Source organism: Myotis daubentonii, chromosome 2, assembly GCF_963259705.1.
Source record: "Myotis daubentonii chromosome 2, mMyoDau2.1, whole genome shotgun sequence".
Classification (NCBI taxonomy): Eukaryota; Metazoa; Chordata; class Mammalia; order Chiroptera; family Vespertilionidae; genus Myotis; species Myotis daubentonii.
In genome coordinates, this window is record NC_081841.1 from 20,142,399 (window position 1) to 20,161,352 (window position 18,954).

At 37.4% G+C, this 18,954-nt stretch overlaps 1 protein-coding gene across 4 annotated transcripts in view; it reads right to left on the minus strand.

Annotated features, from left to right (window-relative positions):
• The window catches only part of METAP2 (methionyl aminopeptidase 2), a 35,702-nt gene that overhangs the window by 14,002 nt on the left and 2,746 nt on the right, over positions 1–18,954 (minus strand). For 2 of the 4 annotated variants that reach the window (XM_059681949.1, XM_059681948.1), the window contains exons 3-4: positions 11,661–11,726; positions 7,027–7,129 (exon numbers count right to left, since the gene is read on the minus strand). In XM_059681949.1, coding sequence (XP_059537932.1) covers positions 7,027–7,129; positions 11,661–11,726 — 169 coding nt within the window. Of the gene's footprint in view, positions 1–7,026; positions 7,130–11,660; positions 11,733–18,954 lie in introns of all 4 variants that reach the window. The other 2 variants (XM_059681947.1, XM_059681946.1) reach the window with 1 other exon arrangement.

The following is an 18,954-nucleotide window of genomic DNA, read 5'->3' on the forward strand; positions in this document are numbered from 1 at the left end:
TAAAAGAAAAAAAATAGTAAGCAACTAGAAATAAAGTGTAAGTCCAATAAGAGAAAACTGGACAAATTATGATATGCACACAGATGTGCAAAATTATTCAGCTATTAGAAATACTGTTGGTTTCTTTACTAACATGAAAACAAATTTTAAAAGGAATGATATTGTGATATAAGTCTACCTTGAAAAAGAGTCCTAGGTATTTATATGAGAGCTGTTAGAGGAAGAAATATTAACAAGTTAACAGTGATTTTACTAGTAATTCACTGGCAGAATTAAGGAGACTTCTATTTTCTTCTTTTTGCTAATCTGTATTTACTAACTATTCTATACTGGGTATGTATGGCTTGTAAAATTAACATTTTCCCCAAAAAATTGTCTACTAAATTTAGAAATAAAGAATTTAAAAATAATACTTCATTCTACTTCTAGATATCCAGAATAAGAGAAAAACCAGTTCCAATTAACATACTACAATGTTCATCACAGGAATTTTCCTAATAAAATATTGAAGTCAATATAAATATTCAAAAATAGGGAAATAACTAATAAAGTTAAGCCAGATACAGAATAGAATAGCATTACAGCCATTAAAAAATTGGTTTAAAAAACTTTTAGTAACACTGGAAATAAACATAGAATGTTGTATTTTTTAAAAGGGCAACAACCAGTGTAATAAAAATGGATTCAGCCCTAGCTGGTTTGGCTCCATGGATAGAGCATCGGCCTAGAGACTGAAGGGTCCCAGGTTCAAGGGCACATGCCCAGGTTGTAGGTTTGATCCTCAGTAGGGGGCACGCAGGAGGCAGCCAATCAATGATTCTATCACATCACTGATGTTTCTCTTTTCTCTCTCTCTCTCCCTCTTCCTTCCTCTCTGAAATCAATAAAAAATAAAAATGGATTCAGACAAAGATCATCAATGGATGCTACATGGGAGGACAACATAGGAATGAGATATTTTCATATTCACAAATTAGTTTCCCACAAATTAGTAATTACGAGAAGAAAAAAAAGTATTGATAAACCAAAAAAACTAGATAATACCTTACCTAAGTGATATCTACTCTCAAATCAATCAGAAAAATAGTATGCATACAAATTCACCAATGAAACATTTTCTCCATTTGCCTTTTATCTTCCAAGGAAAAAATGGAATGTTATTTTATATTATATAGAGTATGTATAATTGTCATATTTCATTGACAGAACAATAAAAGTTGCAAAATGTTAAGAATCTAAGTGAAAAGTATACGGGAGTTCTTTGTAATATTCTCACAGTATGGAATTATTCCTGTGAAGTATTAAATTATTTTAAAATAAAGCAATGTACTCAACATGGGTGGTAGTTACAGTTGAGTTCTTTGTGATAATTCAAGCAATTTACAATCAGTTTATTTAAAAACAATGAGGCAAGATATAAAAATCTATTTAATTTTACCAAATCTATAAGAATATTTATTCTGACCTATTTGCAAATAGTCAAAACTGATTGTATGAATGTCAACAAATACTGAGTTATCAAAAAGCAAACATAACAATACCTTAATTTCTTTTGTATTTCTCTAGGACAGCATATAGCATTGCTTTCAATATTTAAGAAAAGTATCACCCCAAGAGATATTAATCTTCACCTAAGGATATTTTTTTCATTGAATTTTAGAGAGTGGAAGAGACAGAGAGAGAAATAATGATGTGAGAGAGACACATGGATTGGTTGCCTCCTGCATGTGCCCTAGGAATCGAGCCTGCAACCGAAGTACGTGCTAGACCCGAAACAAACCTAAGACCCTAAGTCCGAGGGCCAATGCTCTTAACTGGCTAGGGCCAAAATCTGCTTTTCTTAACATTACTTCAAATATTCCACCAATTTACAGTGATATAAAATATTAACAATCTGTTACAACTATAAGAAACCAATGGCTTTCCTCCACTTTAGCAATAAACATCTAGAAACGGAGGTAGAAATAAAAACTCCTTGTTCACATCAGTACAATACCAGAAAACAGTCAAGAATAAATTTAACATGCTTGCTTTGGCAGCACATATACTCAAGTTGGAAAAATACATAACCCCAGCGCAAGGATGACACAAATTCGTGAAGTGTTCCACATTTAAAAATATATATAATAAACTTAACAAGAATGGGACAGAACCTACCAGAAAAAAAAAAAAAATGAGAATAAGTGGGAAAATATTTCATGACATTAGATAAAGACAATGTGACATAACTGCCAATTTTCTAAAAACAAATACATAAATGTAATGCAATTCTGATGAGAATTCTAACAAGGACATTTCTCTTGGGTGTGTGTGTTAAGATTATATGACAAAATAGCTAAGAAAAGTATGCAAAGGAACTGTGTTTGGGTGTGTGGCAGAGAAGATAAGACTATTTTATCAAATTATCAAAATAGTATAAAGTTTAGGAAATAAAAATAGTATTAGCACAGGAATAGACAAGCAGATCAAAGGAAGAGAATAAATAATACAGAAACTGGTTCCATTATACACGAGAATATATAGTTGAGCCTTGAACAACATGGGGTCTGGGGGGCCTGACCACCGAGCAGTAAAATAACCATGTATTGCTTAATTCAGTCTTCTGCATTTACAGATTCCAAACCACAGATCAAAAACATGTAATTCCAGCCCTGGCTGAGTAGCTCAGTTGGTTGGTTAGAGCACAGTCTTGATACACCAAGGTTGTATGTTCAATCTCCAGTCAGAACACGTGCAAAAATCAACCAATGAATGCATAAATAAAATGGAACAACAAATTGATGTTTCTCTCCCCCTTCCTCTCTCTAAAAAATAAAACAAAAAAACAGAAAACCCAAAAACCCCACAGCCCTAACCGGTTTGGCTTAGTGGATAGAGCGTCGGCCTGCGGAGTCAAGGGTCCCAGGTTCGATTCCAGTCAGGGGAATGTACCTTGGTTGCGGGAACATACCCAGTGGGGAGTGTGCAGGAGGCAGCTGATCGATGTTTCTTTCTCATCGATGTTTCTGGCTCTCTATCCCTCTCCCTTCCTCTCTGTAAAAAATAAAAATATATTAAAAAAAAAACACCCACAAAACACATAATTCCATTATATAAGAACTAGAGGCCCGATGCACAGATTCGTGCACTGGTGGAGGGCGTGGCCTGCAGGGACTGACCTGCTATGGGAGCATACTCACCACCAGGGGGCAGCTTCTGCGTTGAGCATCTGCCCCCTAGTGGTCAGTGCACATCATAGCAGCTGGTTGACCAACCGGCCATTCTGGTCATTCCGCTGTTCAGTCACTGGGCTTTTATATAGAGAGATACATGACAAGATGGTTGTTCAATTGCATAGGATAAATTAATAATCAATTCTAAATTGAATAGGATAAATAATTCTAACACAACTGTCTATTCATTTAGAAAGAAGCATTCCAAACCTTACTTAAAAAATTCCAGACCAATTAAAAATGTAATGAAATACAAAAATAGTGAGTTTGAGAAAATCTAAGACTGCTAGGAACCCAGAAGTATAAAATATAAGCATTCTGTATTTATGTATTTAAAACTTCTGGAAGAGCAAAAGAGCAAAGCCAATAAGCACAATAAGCAAAAGATGCTCAAAATCATTAGCAGTCTGGGAATCATAAATTAAAGTATTAAAATATTCTTTGATTCATTAATCTCCCTCTTGGAAAACAGTCACATAGTAAAACTACCAAAGCATAAGGAGGGGTGTACACACACACACACACACACACACACACACACACACACGTATACATAAATGAGATGTTTAATACAGAGCTAGAGGCCCGGTGCATAAAAATTCATGCATTTGTGGGGGGCGGGGGGGAGGTTCCTCAGCCCTCCCGCAGTCCGGGACCCCTCAGGGGATGGTCCACCTGCCGGCTTAGGCCCGCTCCCCAGGGGATCTCTGGCAGTCCGGAAGCCCTTGGGGGATTGTCCACCTGCCGGCTTAGGCCCACTCCCCAGGGGATCTCTGGCAGTCCGGGATCCCTCGGGAGATGTCTGACTGACAGCTTAGGCCCACTCAGCAGTCAGACATCCTTAGCACTGCCGAAGAGGCGGGAGAGGCTACCGCCACTGCTGCTGCGCTCGCAGCCATCAGCCCAGCTTGTGGTTGAGTTGAGCTCCCCCTGTGGAAGCACACCGATCACCGGGGTCGGCTCCTGCGTTAAGTGTCTGCCCCCTGGTGGTCAGTGTGCATCATAGTGACTGGTCATTCTGGGTCGTTCAGCCATTAGGGTTAATTTGCATATTGCCCTTTTATTATATAGGATGGTTTATAATAGCAAAAAATACTGGAGACAAAGTAAATGCTCACCAATTAGAAAATGGTGAAATAAAGAATATGTTCACACCATAGAATAATATTATGAAACCATTCAAAAGAATTACAGAGCTATTCTGACTTAGAGGAACTTTATTTTTTTATTTTAAAAAAATATATTTTATTGATTTTTTTACAGAGAGGAAGGGAGAGGGATAGAGAGCTAGAAACATCGATGAGAGAGAAACATTGGTCAGCTGCCTCCTGCACACCCCCTACTGGGGATGTGCCCGCAACCAAGGTACATGCCCTTGACTGGAATCGAACCTGGAACCCTTGACTCCTCAGGCTGACGCTCTATCCACTGAGCCAAACCAATCAGGGCATAGAGGAACTTTAAAGGGTAGTACTGAATGAGGAAAGTAAGGTGGAGGAAAAGTATGCCTGATTTCATTTTTGTAAACAAGCAATGACCAAAACACTCTCCTTATATAAACAGACATAGTTAACACATATATGAGCATAAAAAATATGGAAGGCTACCTGCTAGATGCTTACATGGGTCTGGAAGGAAGGGAAGGAAGAGGGAACAAGCAAAAAAAAAAAAAAATTTAAAAATTTTTATTTAAAGATAAATGTGATCACATCCTATGTACCATGAAAATTTATGTAATTAATGTAAAATTATGTGTCTGTACATTTTTTAAATAGATGCATCAAGATAGGATATTGACTGATGAATTCAATTTAAAGAAAAGATGCCTATACCATAAAATTCCCCAACTTTACAGGCTAATTCCCTATGAGTACTGGGAACAAGGAAGGCAGTAAAAATATAACATCATGCTCTTTTCTAATTAACAAAAACAAACAAACGAACAAAAACCTGCCCTGGTTCTGTGGTTAGAGCATTGGCCTGTGCACAGGAAGGTCTTGGGTTTAATTCGAGGTCAAGGGCAAGTACCTGGATTGCAGGCTTGATCCCTGCCCTCAGGGCGCCTGTGGGAGGCAACAAATCTATGTCTCTCACATCAATATTTCTCTTTTTCTCTCTCTGCCCCTCCCTGTTCCCTTCCACTCTAAGAGAGAAACAAAACAACAACAAAAAACAATGCTACAGTAGAAGCTTTCTTAGCCAACTATTGCAACCACTCAATTAACCAATGCTCTTGACTCCCTCTGTAAACATAGTGACTAATTCCCATTGTATTCTGAGTATCAGCAAATGACAAGTTCCTATTCTGAATAGCAGCTAACACTTAATGCTTACTATGTGTCTGTTACTCTGCTAAGTGCTTTGCATATGTTATTATTCCTTACAACAACCTTATGAAGTGCCCCACTTTTTTTTTTATTTTTACAGATGAGGAAATAAAACTATAGACATGATAAATTACTTGCCCAAGTCAAAAAGATAGTGTTAGAGCTAGGATTCAAATGCAGATAGTTTAGCCCTAGCTTCCATATTCTTAACACATTTCATACTGCTCGGGAGTTTTCTCGTGTTTCGCGCGCCATCTGGTAAGGACTGCTCACGAGTGTTCTCATTTTTCACTCCCATGGAAAAAGGAGCAAATCTAGATACTTATGTAAATTTTGTTTGGTCCCTCTTCATAGAGGAAAATGTTTCACGCAGTACCATACGTTAAAAAAGTACTTGGAACTTTAATTGTTTGTTTTTGTAAATAAAAATGTTATAATTATTGAAAAACAACACCTAAAGTGCATTATGATTTAAATAATGTGCAGTTTGCCCCAAAACTGGCATATGTCTTAGAGATTTCTATGCGGTACGCAATGTGTTAACCAGTCTGCATAATGCCTTTATGTGTCTGCTAACCAGTGGAAACACATATCCTTTCAGAATACTTCCAAGAATTTAGGTGATTTGTTCCCAAAACTTATTTAAGTCACCTGCAGTTACTACTATAATTATGTTATTTAATTATATATATTTCATTTAAAAAATTGTTTCTATGAAAACTAAATTGACTACTCAGAAAAATCTCAATAAAGGCAAGTCATCAAAAAATACTTCTGTCAAATTAAGTAAAGAATTATAAATGGTTTTAGGAAAAAAAATGTAAAGATATAGACAGGCATCAGCTCTCAGATTACTTACTTATTCATAGAAATTCAAAATAAAATAGACTCATAGGCAATGCATTATGGACATGACTTATGGGGGAGAAAGTGGAGTCCAATGCAAATTTATCCTAAAAATGATGAAAACCAAATATTTAAGTTAACTTTTATCAATAAACACTAGAGGCCCAGTGCACAAAATTTGTGCACAGGTAGGGTCTCTAGTCCTGGCCAGCAATCAGGGACGATCAGGTTCCCTGCATCCTGACCTCCCCGCCTGTTCCTTCCCTCACCCACTCAGCGCCCTCCCGCCACCACTGGTCACCTGCCATGTTCAGTGCCACCCCCGCCCCCCCCCCCGGTGGTCAGCGTATGTCATAGCAAGCAATCGAACTCTTGGTCTCCTGGTGGAACTCCCGAGGGGACAATTTGCATTTAGCCTTTTATTATATAGGATTTTTGCTTTTTGTAATCCCACTTTTAACATACTTTTTTGATTAACCAAATTGCTGGTCTCAATCATTTTGGATAATAGGGCTTCTACTGTATTTTCTCTGCAACAAATTCACAAGCTCTTATTAAGGTAGTGGAGAAAAATTAAATCTGCTTTATTGCTAAACTACAACTTTCAAAAGTCAAACTGGAAGTTATTTTATGATCCTTACCCATCTTGTGTGGGTGGGTACTCGCATTCTTGTCCTTTGGGAAATACACCGTTAGGATACAGGTCACATATTGGAACTGAGGGAGGGTCTGTTTGAACTTTTGCTGTGAGATACAAATAAAGCATTAACTTCTGTAGTTGGAAATAAAATTAAGCAGTTATTACAGTTTTTCTCAGTTCCTAATGGTTGTGGTATGTCCTGATTTTAAAGAACCTCCTTGATGTTTGTCTCCTTATAGTTAAAAATACCATGCTGGTCACCTCCTCTCTGATTTACTATAGCTTGGGAATAAAAATATTCAATTCCTCAAGACTCCATTATATATTTAAACAGTATATACCTTGGAAGAAAGCACACTTCTAATGTTTTTGTCTTCATTTACTATACTGGAAATGGGATAGCATATAGAGGTTGGCTTTCACAAATACAAATAAAAGCAGCAACAAGAAAGTAAGAAATCTTATAGCAATAAAGTAGAAATATAAAGCTGTTGTATGTTAATAAAACAAGTTTAAAAACTTATTTCAAGGTTATAATAGGTATAAAGTTAAGAGTATACATACTCAGTGCCAGTACCCAAAGACTTTAGGTAGCCATACACAAATTTCCCAATACTCAAAAAAGTTAATGCCTAGCATATGTTTTAAGAACAGTATTTCCCAAACTATATACTAAAAAACACCAGTGCTTCAAGATGCTTTGATGTTCTGTTGTTTTGGTTTTTAAAAAAATATATTTTTATTTATTTCAGAGAGGAAGGGAAAGGGAGAGAACATCAATGATGAGAGAATCACTGATTGGCTGCCTCTTGCATGCCCCCTACGGAGGATCAAAGCCAGCAACCTGGGCATGTGCCCTGACTAAGAATAGAACTGTGATCTCCTGGTTCATAGGTTGGTTGGTACTCAACCACTGAGCCACGCCAGTAGAGCTTCAAGATGCTTTTAAAAGATAGCTAAGAAAGTTGTTTTCTAAAAATTTCCCCCAAATATATATAAGAACTAGTGGTATAGTTCTTATCACATGAAGAACTGCCTTTAGTAACAAATGCTGTATCCAAGGAATGCCAGAAAGCTGCATGGGTTATTTTATGACCTTCAATATATACCTGCAGCATTTATCAACTAAGTTGAAGTATGTGGTTTCCTTTGGATTATTACTGATCTTATGTTATAGATCTTTTAAAGTTTTAACACATATTTTGCTCTTTTGTTCTGCAAGGAGAGAAAAATAATATGCATAAATAAAAATGATTGTTTATTGAACCAAATCATTTATCTATGAAACCACTTTTTTTGGTTTCCTCCTTTAACCCAAATGCTCAATATCATGATTGTTAGCTAACTGGTTTAAATGGCTTCTATGGGCAAGTAAACTTGAAGACACTTTCTTATGTTTCTCCTAAGAGAGAATATTAGAATTTAAAATTTAAAAAAACCGTAGAGGTCATCTAATTTAGCTTTACACTAAAATTTAATAATCCCGTTTTAAACTCCTGACATTTGGCACTGCGCTCCTGACAACAGAGGCAGTCAATATCTTCCCAACATTCATTTTGGGTGAACCAAAGTATTATCTCATCACCCTCAGCTTCATCTCATCTACAAATCTGATAAAGATGCTTTTTATATTGTCCACAAATTAAAGGATTCAAAGAGATAATTAGAGAAAACATAAAAAAATCTATAATCAAAATATCAATCAGAGTCGAAGTTTAGCCTTTACCACTTATTAGCTGTGACTTGGACAAATGGCTAAATGTGCCAAGCCTGTTTCCCTATTTATAAGATGAAGAACCAGATGAAATTTTGTATAACCTTTGAAAATTATAATGTACTATATTCAATTATCTAAAACAGTGATTGGCAAACTCATTAGTCAACAGAGCCAAATATCAACAGTACAACGATTGAAATTTCTTTTGAGAGCCAAATTTTTTAAACTTAAACTATATAGGTAGGTACATTGTTATTAACTTAATTAGCTGGCCTTTGCTAAAAAAACGTCCTCAATCTGATTGAGGTACGTTCGCTGAGGTCAACCCCTTCCAACTCTCCCATCCACACTCGTCTTGTATACTTGTCTCAGATAGCTGAAAACCGACTTCTGCGCATGGGCCAGAAGTTTCAATTGCACTGTATGTGCGTGCCCACATGTGGTATTTTGTGGAAGAGCCATACTCAAAGGGCCAAAGGGCCGCGGTTTGCTGACCACTAATCTAAAACAATGGATAATTAAAATAATCTGTACTACAGTTATCATTAACTATTACTTATAATTCTCTCACTTTCTAGATGAGGATAATAAACTGCCCTTGTACATTACTTGGTTTATTCCAGAAGTGATAAATGATAGTCTACAACAGCGGTTCGCGACCCCTTTGGCAGACGAACGACCCTTTCACAGGGGTCGCCTAAGACCATCCTGCATATCAGATATTTACATTAGGATTCATAACAGTAGCAACATTACAGTTACGAAGTAGCAACGAAAATAATTTTATGGTTGGGTCACAACATGAGGAACTGTATTTAAAGGGCCAGAAGGTTGAGAACCACTGGTCTACAAGGATATCTAAAGAACACAAATTAGAGGCATCAAAGTAAATGAGAGAGCAAAAATCAAAACATGGTAAGAACATAAAACAGAACCTGAAATGAGGCCAATACAAAACCATAGATTTGGCTCTAGGCCTTTTAGAATCAACACTAATAAAAGAGAAAAATGGTAATTGGCGTACCAGCTACCCTTTTCATTGGCTAATCAGGGCTATATGCAAATTAACTGCCAACTATGATTGGCAGTTAACTGCCAACAAGATGGCGGTTAATTTGCATATGTAGGCACAATGCAGGGAGGCGAAAGGGAAAGCAGGAAGAAGCCCCCTGCCACTGACAGTGATCGTAAACCCTGGGGCCGCCTTTGCCCTGCCCCCCAGCCATGATCAGAGAATCAGGTGCCTTTTCCGCCCTGGCCAGTGAGAGCAGGAAGTAGGGGTGGAGCCAGCGATGGGAGCTGGGCACGGTCGAAGCTGGCAGTCCCGGGAGCTAGGGGTCCCTTGCCTGGGCCTAAAGCGAAGCCCACGATCGCGGGGCCGCTGCAGCTGCCGGGTCCCCACTGCCCGGGCCGGACGCCTCAGCCAGAGGCCTCAGGCCTGGGCAAGGGGCCGATCCTGCGATTGGAGGGTGATGGGGGTCAACGCCTGAGGGCTCCCAGTATGTGAGAGGGGGCAGGTTGGACTGAGGGACACCCCCCCCACACACACACACACCCAGTGCACGAATTTCGTGCACCGGGCCCCTAGTAAAAAAATAAAAAACAAAACATAAAAAAACTCTAGGTTATTTGCATAGTTCATGTTTCTGAGATGAAACACAGTCATTACTCAGGAAAAGCGCAATTATTCCTAACATTAAGACCAGACAAAAAACTCTCTTGAGAGTGCTCATAAAGAAATATAACAACAGTAAGTTCAACAATATCCTCAGAGGAGGCACAATAAAGGCTGGTGGCAGTGGAAGAATTCTACCAAGAGCAAATACAAGGCAGCCCCTTAACACTCCTCCCCATTTACGTACCTTCACTAGGGAACAATTTTAGAGTATTTAGAGAAACAGATATTATCTCAAGCCATTGTCAGGTAATACATGTCTCACGGGCACACTTTTAACAATTTTTGAATCGAAGAAATATGATATCATAATCTCTAGATTTCTGGAATACAAGTAACCTATGTTCATTAAATACAGACTACACTAGGGGCAGGACTGACGTCTTTGAATAGAAGGATCTAACATGGCTGCATGCCTAATAGGAAGAAGACTATCCCATCTCTACCTGGAGACATATCAGGAAAATGGCTGGCAGAGCCATTATCTTTCTTAAACAATAATTTAAGTATTTCTTGCAACACAGAGATAAAAAGGGAAGTCAAGTCCCCAATATTCTGATTCATAAAATTTTAGCCTGAAAGATTTAAAAGATATAACCAGAACTCACTGGCTCCCAATAGTTCAAGGGGGCTGGCTCGTCTAAGATAATAACTGTTCTGATTTTCAACCCAACTTTTATTCCCCAATACTCTTTAGTCATCCTCTTTAGTCTGCCTAATAGAGTTTTAGGTCCCTGAAGATGTTTGATTATGCCATTTTCAAAAACAAACACAAGTAGGATATTTTAAGTAAATCTGAAATAAGTGTAATATAAACATTATTAATAGAATTTCACCATATGCACAAATTTTAAATAATGGGGCTCTTCATTAAATATTAAGAATTTCACAATTTCAAAGCTGGCAGGTGAACTGCAAAATTTGTTTACCCTGTTACCACATAGTGGTACTTTAGTCATCCCCAGACTCATTATTTGAATTATTCAAGATTTTAAGACTTCATCCCTAACTGCAGTAACTTCAACCAATCTATTATTAATATCCCTTAGCTGAATATCAGCTAAAAAAAATGACATCAAGGTTGTTACACCAAAGTACTTGCAAAATATTTATATCATTAAGTCCTACCTCTAGTAAGCCTAAATTTATTTCCCTGACATATCCCAAGATCTTAAGCAACTTCAAACCCACTGATTAATAACCACTTCTAATTTGTCAAGTAAGATTAACTTAAGACACTAACGTCCTCTCTTCTTCTTCTTCTTTTTCTTCTTCTTTCCAGTTGCTCCATCTCCATCTCCATCTCCATCTCCATCTAAGAAAAGACAATTTCAAATGCATATTCATTTAAACTGAAGGAAGAAGCAAGCAGTCAGGTGTATAGACATATACACTGCATCTGAAATAGCATGTGACAAAGTTGACCTAATACTTTTATGATTTCTTATATTGCTAGCTTTAAGTATCAGAATTTGACTTGTGTAATCAAAAGCACTAGTCAACTGCCTGGCCGGTGTGGCTCAGTGGTTGAGCGCGGACTCATGAACCAGGAGATTAGTTTGATTCCCAGTCAGGGCATGTGCCCAGGTGCCAGGCTTAATCCCCAGTAGGGGGTGTGCAGGAAGCAGCTGATCAATGATTTTCTTTCATGATTGATGTTTTTATCTCTCTCTCCCTCTCCCTTTAGTTTGACTTACTCTATTAAAAGAAACGCTGATAAGGTATTTTAATTTTTTAAATATATTTTATTGATTTTTTACAGAGAGGAAGGGAGAGGGATAGAGAATTAGAAACATTGATCAGCTACCTCCTGCACACCCCCTAACTGGGGATGTGTCCGCAACCAAGGTACATGCCCTTGACCGGAACCGAACCCGGGACCCTTCAGTCCGCAGGCCAATGCTTCATCCACTGAGCCAAACCGGTCAGGGCTGATAAGGTATTTTTAAATAAAAATATATTAAAAGACATCTTTTTAAAAAAACTAGGAAAAATAACTAGTGTTAGTTTAATACCAATAACAACTGTGTGACTTCAGCTAAAATACTAGTTAACAATTTACATATGTTTTGCAGTTAAACACTTGTGTTTTCATGACCACATGTGATCCTGAAAGCAACCCTATAAGGTAACAAAGAGTGTTTAAGGGACATGCCTAAGATAATCCCAACTGGTAAATGGCAGAATTGGACCAAAAATATAACCCAGTGCGGGTATTTGGGGCCTCGCATTTTATCTTATCCTGCATAGTTGTGATTAAACAAAGTGTTCTCCTTCTGAGTCAAATTGTATGCAAAAGAAGAGGGCATATTATACACTTCCTAGTTTCAGAGTTCTCAGATTCTCTGATGCCTAAAAATAAAAGTCAAGAACTATTTCAAAAAATAGTTGGCAGAAAAGTATCCAAACCAGCCAAGATCTGCTTGCCGGTTTTTATAACAACCTTCTATGAAGCCCATGCTCATACCCTTGAACTCTGAGAAATTATAGAGGATATTATTATGATCAAGATAAAAAAGTGACTTAAAACATTTTAAGTAAAGGTATAAAACATAGACTTAAGTGTCTGAATTTCTAAAAATGCTACTTAATAAATTTCAACAATTATTTCTCAAGTACGCTAATCTACCCACAAGTCACATTGCTATGACGGATAAATAGAATACTGACTTAATTAGAAGTTGACAGTTTAATAGTATGTTTCCCCCTATAATATTCTTTTAAATGTTTTACCTCATGGCAGTAATTCATCTAACATCAATCATTTGAGATAGTGAAAGCCACACCCATAAAACAGTATCAAATGACTACTTACATTTTTCTGCTTAAAGAGCTCCATTTTTATTCCCGGGCTGACAGGCAGGAGCCGTAATAGAAATTATCTCACCATGCTACCTACTATATTCTTCTATTATAACTATCACAAAACATTATAATCACTGGTTTACACTGACCCCTTATTCATTTGTAAGTTTCTCAAGGGCTAGAGGAACCATTTCTTAAGAAAAGTGCCTTAGCAGGTGGTAAATATTTAGTCTATTCAATAAAAAAGTGTTCTTTTAGTCTATTTTATCTTATTTTTATTTTTGCCCAATGGAGAAACAGGAAACAGCAGTTTAGCAAAGAGGGAGGAGGAAGAATGATATAATGCTTTAAGTGGATTGAGTCAGCGGATCCCAACCTTTCGGACCTCTCGGACCACCAATGGTGGTGACCGATGGTGGTGACCGCTGGATTGAGTGTTAGGAAATTGCCAATATTTGACTTACAAAATTTCAATTCCTTTTGTTTGAGCTTCTAAAACAGCGGTTCTCAACCTGTGTGTCACGACCCCTTTGGAGGTCGAACGACCCTTTCACAGGGGTCGCCTAAATACATCCTGCATATCAGATATTTACATTACAATTCATAACAGTAGCAAAATTACAGTTACGAAGTAGCAACGAAAATAGTTTTATGGTTGGGGGTCACCACAACATGAGGAACTGTATTAAAGGGTCGCAGCATTAGGAAGGTTGAGAACCACTGCTCTAAAATAACAAGCACACAGTGGAAACACAAATTTTGCTTGACTTACTCATTACTGGTTTGAAGATGCAAAAGCCTAACAAAAATAACATGGGAATCTTTTAGAAACACAATTTTCGTTTTCCTCATGTGTCAGACAATCAATTCATATAATTCTGCACTACAATCTTAACTGTAACCTTTCATCCAACAAATGTATCTGGGTTCTTAAGTGAGAGGCAAAAGGGACAGAATATTAAACAAGATAGCCTTTGCTCTGGAACAACATTTAATGTCTAGCTTACTGCTACATACACTAGACCAGGGGTGGGCAAACTTTTTGACTCGAGGGCCACAATGGGTTCTTAAACTGGACCGGAGGGCAGGAACAAAAGCATGGATGGAGTGTTTGTGTGAACTAATATAAATTCAAAGTAAATATCATTACATAAAAGGGTACGGTCTTTTTTTTCAATAGTTTTATTCATTTCAAACGGGCCGTAGTTTGCCCACGGCTGCACTAGACTCAACCTAAAATGCTTCAAGAAGTATACAAGCCACCATTTATTGAACCCTGGTGCCAGGATGGTGGTAGAGCCAAGATCTGAATATTAAACTAAATATGCTTATAATTCCACCCAACATACCATGCTGCAATTTGGTTTCTAGATGTTTTTCTTTTACAGCATCCCAGGATATTCTTAACAGGCAGAAACTGTTCATATTTATTTGTGTCCAAATCAATTAATATTTGTTGAATGACAGTTGGACATCCATATGCAAAAAAGGTACCTTAATCTCTACCTTGCACTACCTACAAAAATTAATTTTAAAGAGACTATAGACCTAAATATAACAGTGAAAAGTGTATAAAACTTAAGAGAACGTAAGAGAAAAATCTTCATAATAGTAATTATTTAGCTTTTTGGATAGAACAAAAAAAAAACCATGACTAATAAAGGAAAAGAAATAGATAACTTGGACCTCATCAAAACTGAAACCTTTTCTGTTGCAAACAATACCAGCATGGGAGAAAATATCTGTAAAACATATGTATCTGATAAAGAACTTATATCAAGAGTATATAAAAAACTATTATAATTCACTAAGACAATAATCCAGTGGTTCTCAACCTTCCTAATGCCGCAACCCTTTAATACAGTTCCTCATGTTGTGGTGACCCCCACCATAAAATTATTTTTGTTGCTACTTCATAACTGTAATTTTGCTACTGTTATGAATCAAAATGTAAATATCTGATATGCAGGATGTATTTTCATTGTTCGCGATCCACAGGTTGAGAACCGCTGCCATAATCTAATTGAAAAATGGACAAAAGAGGAAACCATTTCACTAAAGATACACGAAAGGCAAATAAAAATATGAAAAGATGTTCACCATCATCAGTTATGGAAATGCAAATTAAAACCACAATGACATACCACCACACACCTATTACAAAAGCTAAAACTTTTAAACTAACAATACCAAGTGCTTATGAGAATACAAAGAACCTGGCACTCTCCACCACTGCTGACAGGAATGAAAAATGGTAGACATTTGGGAAGAGTTTCTTATGAGATTAAACATACACTTAACATATGACCCACAACCCTACTCCTAGGTATTTATTTACCCAGGAGCAATGCAAACATGTCTACACAAAGACCTGTATGCAAATGTTCACAGTAACTTTATTTGAAATAGACAAAAACTAGAAATATCCATCAACCAGTAAATGGATAAACAAATTTGAAATACTACTCACCAAAAAAAAGTAGTGAACTACTGATATATATACAACTGATGACTCTCACAAGTATTACCCTGAGCCCTGGCCAATGTGGCTCAGTTGGCTGGCACTGTCCTGTGCACCAAAAGGTTGCCAGTTCGATTTCCAGTCAGGGCACATGCCTGGTTTCAGGCTTGATCCCTGGTGGGAGGTTTGCAGGAGGCAGTTGATCGTCAATATTTCACTCTCATTCTCATTTATAACCACCAACTTAATACCACATGCATAAACTATTGTGATCTCCAAAATGATCTTCCTATCTTTCCTATATATATCCTCTTTTTTAACAATTGTGAATATATATGAAGATTATATATGAAATTTTTTTTCATAACATTCTTCTTATAAAAGTGCTCAAAGCCTCCCTCAATGGATCTTATATGACCAGTATGCATTGTTCATTAGACTCTGAAGACTTTCACAATATTGTTCCACCCCCTCCCCCGCCCCCCCCCCCGCCCCCAATGGTTCCTTCTGTTTGGTTTTATTAACGTCCCATAATTGAGAATGGGAAAGCCCTATCTCCCCCTCTGCCAAAAGATGCTGTAGAGTAGTTCTCTTAATTAATGAGACTTCTTCAGCATTCAGCCAATTCCATCTCCAAATACCAATAAACTTAACTGTAGCTTATCTTTTCACCTCTAGGTTTTGTCTCTCCACCACCAGCTTTCCTTAAAACAAAGATTCTGAAATAATAGCTTTCCATCCACTCAAAGACTTCTCACACCAGATTAGTACTACTGGTTGAAACTGATTATTGAAATGAATTGGAAAAACAATTAGATGAAATTGGAGAAAACTAAAATCTTCTTTAATACATTGAAGATTTCCAATCTGACAAGCAAAAGTTTCCCCTTCAATGCCAAGAGTCACACAACTTTGTAGAGGTGCAATGGAACTAGGCACACTCAAGATCAGTACTGTGATATTCTACATATAAAAGGTCTACAGCAACTTATTATATTACTTTGAATTTATAAAACCCTTTCTTGCCCTAGCTGGTTTGGCTCAGTGGCTGGAGCGTCAGTCTGCGGACTGAGGGGTCCCAGATTTGATTGCAGTCAAGGGCACATGCCCAGGCTGTGGGCTTGATCGGGGGGCACATAGGAAGCAGCCAATCAATGATTCTCTCTCATTATTGATGCTTCTATCTCTCTCTCCCTCTCCCTTTCCCTGTGAAATCAATAAAAATATATTAAAAAAACAAAACAAAAAACCCTTTCTTAAGAGCTCAAAATATGTTCTTAATCTGAAGCATAAGGAAAGGTAAAATGAACAAGAGGTTTGCTCAAAGAAGTCAAAAAGCCAACTATTCCATGTAATCTTGGCACTTTTTAAACCAAATTTTGACTGTAAGCTTTTTGAAGGCAGAACATACCTATCTAGAGGAAAAAAAAACTGCTCTGCATTACCCTAACACAATAATTAAAATATAGCAGATATTTGTTTTAAGGATTGAAAGGCAAAAACTCAAGCTGGCAGTGCTTGAGGTATAGCAATAGGTCAAAACAGTAAATAATTGAGAATGGGAAAGCCCTATCTCCCCCTCTGCCAAAAGATGCTATAGAACAGTTCTTTTAATTAATGACTCCCTCCACTGTCTTACCGATAGCATCAATTCCTATAATTCTAAGACTTGCCATGTTTACACAAATCTAACAGCACCAAAATACTACAAGGAACTAGGATCAGGGAATTTATAATAGAGTTCAGAAGCACTCCAATATGCTCCTCTGAGAATTAAAAAAAAAGTAGCTTTGGTACAGAGAGTGAAAGGAATAGACTCGGAGTCAAGTGCTAGGTTTGAAATTCTGGTTCTATTCTACACATACTAGCTGTATCACATTGGGAAAATCATATAGTTTCCTGAGAAGAGCAACTACTTTATTTGCACGGGTAAAATACGAATGCATGTGAAAGTATCCTAGGATAGCAGATATTAGTTGTTCAATAAATGTTAGTTAAATAAAAGTTAAATAAACAACCCTTCAATTTTATCCTATTAATACCCACTACTTAGCCTTTTACCAAATACATTAAAAAATATATATATATATATATATATATATATATATATATATATATATATATATATATATATAAAAACCAATTGGCTGCCTCCTGCATGCCCCCTACTAGGGATCCAGCCCACAACCCGGGCATGTGCCCTTGGCTGAAACTGAACCCGGGACCCTTTAGTCCACAGGCTGAGGCTCTAGCCCAGGGGTGGGCAAACTTTTTGACTCGAGGGCCACAATGGGTTCTTAAACTGGACCAGAGGGCCAGAACAAAAGCATGGATGGAGTGTTTGTGTGAACTAATATAAATTCAAAGTAAACATCATCACATAAAAGGATACGGTCTTTTTTTTTTTTTTTTAGTTTTATTCATTTCAAACGGGCCAGATCCGCCCGCGGGCCATAGTTTGCCCACCGCTTCTCTAGCCACTGAACCAAATCAGCTAGGGCCTAAGTATATTTTTAAAAGTTGCAAACTGTATTGTTTGAGCAATCATTCAACATATCCAACTTTTTAAAGAGTTGCTAATAAATTTCTTTCCCTTTGTATCTGTGACACTGAGGTTTTATTTTATTGTCAATTAAGAAGTCAGAAAATAATAGACTATATGGACAAATAAGTAGATTTTGTTTAAAGAATGTCATGCCCTAGCCCAGCCATGGGCAAACTACGGCCCGCGGGCAGCATCTGGCCCGTTTGAAATGAATAAAACTAAAAAAAAAAAAAAAAAAAAAAAAAAAAAAAAAAAACCTTACCCTTTTATGTAATGATGTTTACTTTGAATTTATTTTAGTTCACACAAACACTCCATCCATGCTTTTGTTCCGGCCCTCCGGTCCAGTTTAAAAACCCATTGTGGCCCTCAGTCAAAAAGTTTGCCCACCCCTAGTCTAGCCAGTGTGGCTCAATTGGTTACAGCAGTGGTCGGCAAACTCATTAGTCAACAGAGCCAAATATCAACAGTACAACGATTGAAATTTCTTGAGAGCCAAATTTTTTAAACTTAAACTATATAGGTAGGTACATTGTTATTAACTTAATTAGGGTACTCCTAAGCTGGCCTTTGCTAAAAACGTCCTCAATCTGATTGAGGTACGTTCGCTGAGGTCGACCCCTTCCAACTCTCCCACCCACACTCGTCTTGTGTACTTGTTTCTGCACATGGGCCACAAATTTTCAAACGCACTGTACGTGCGCACCCGCACGTGGTATTTTGTGG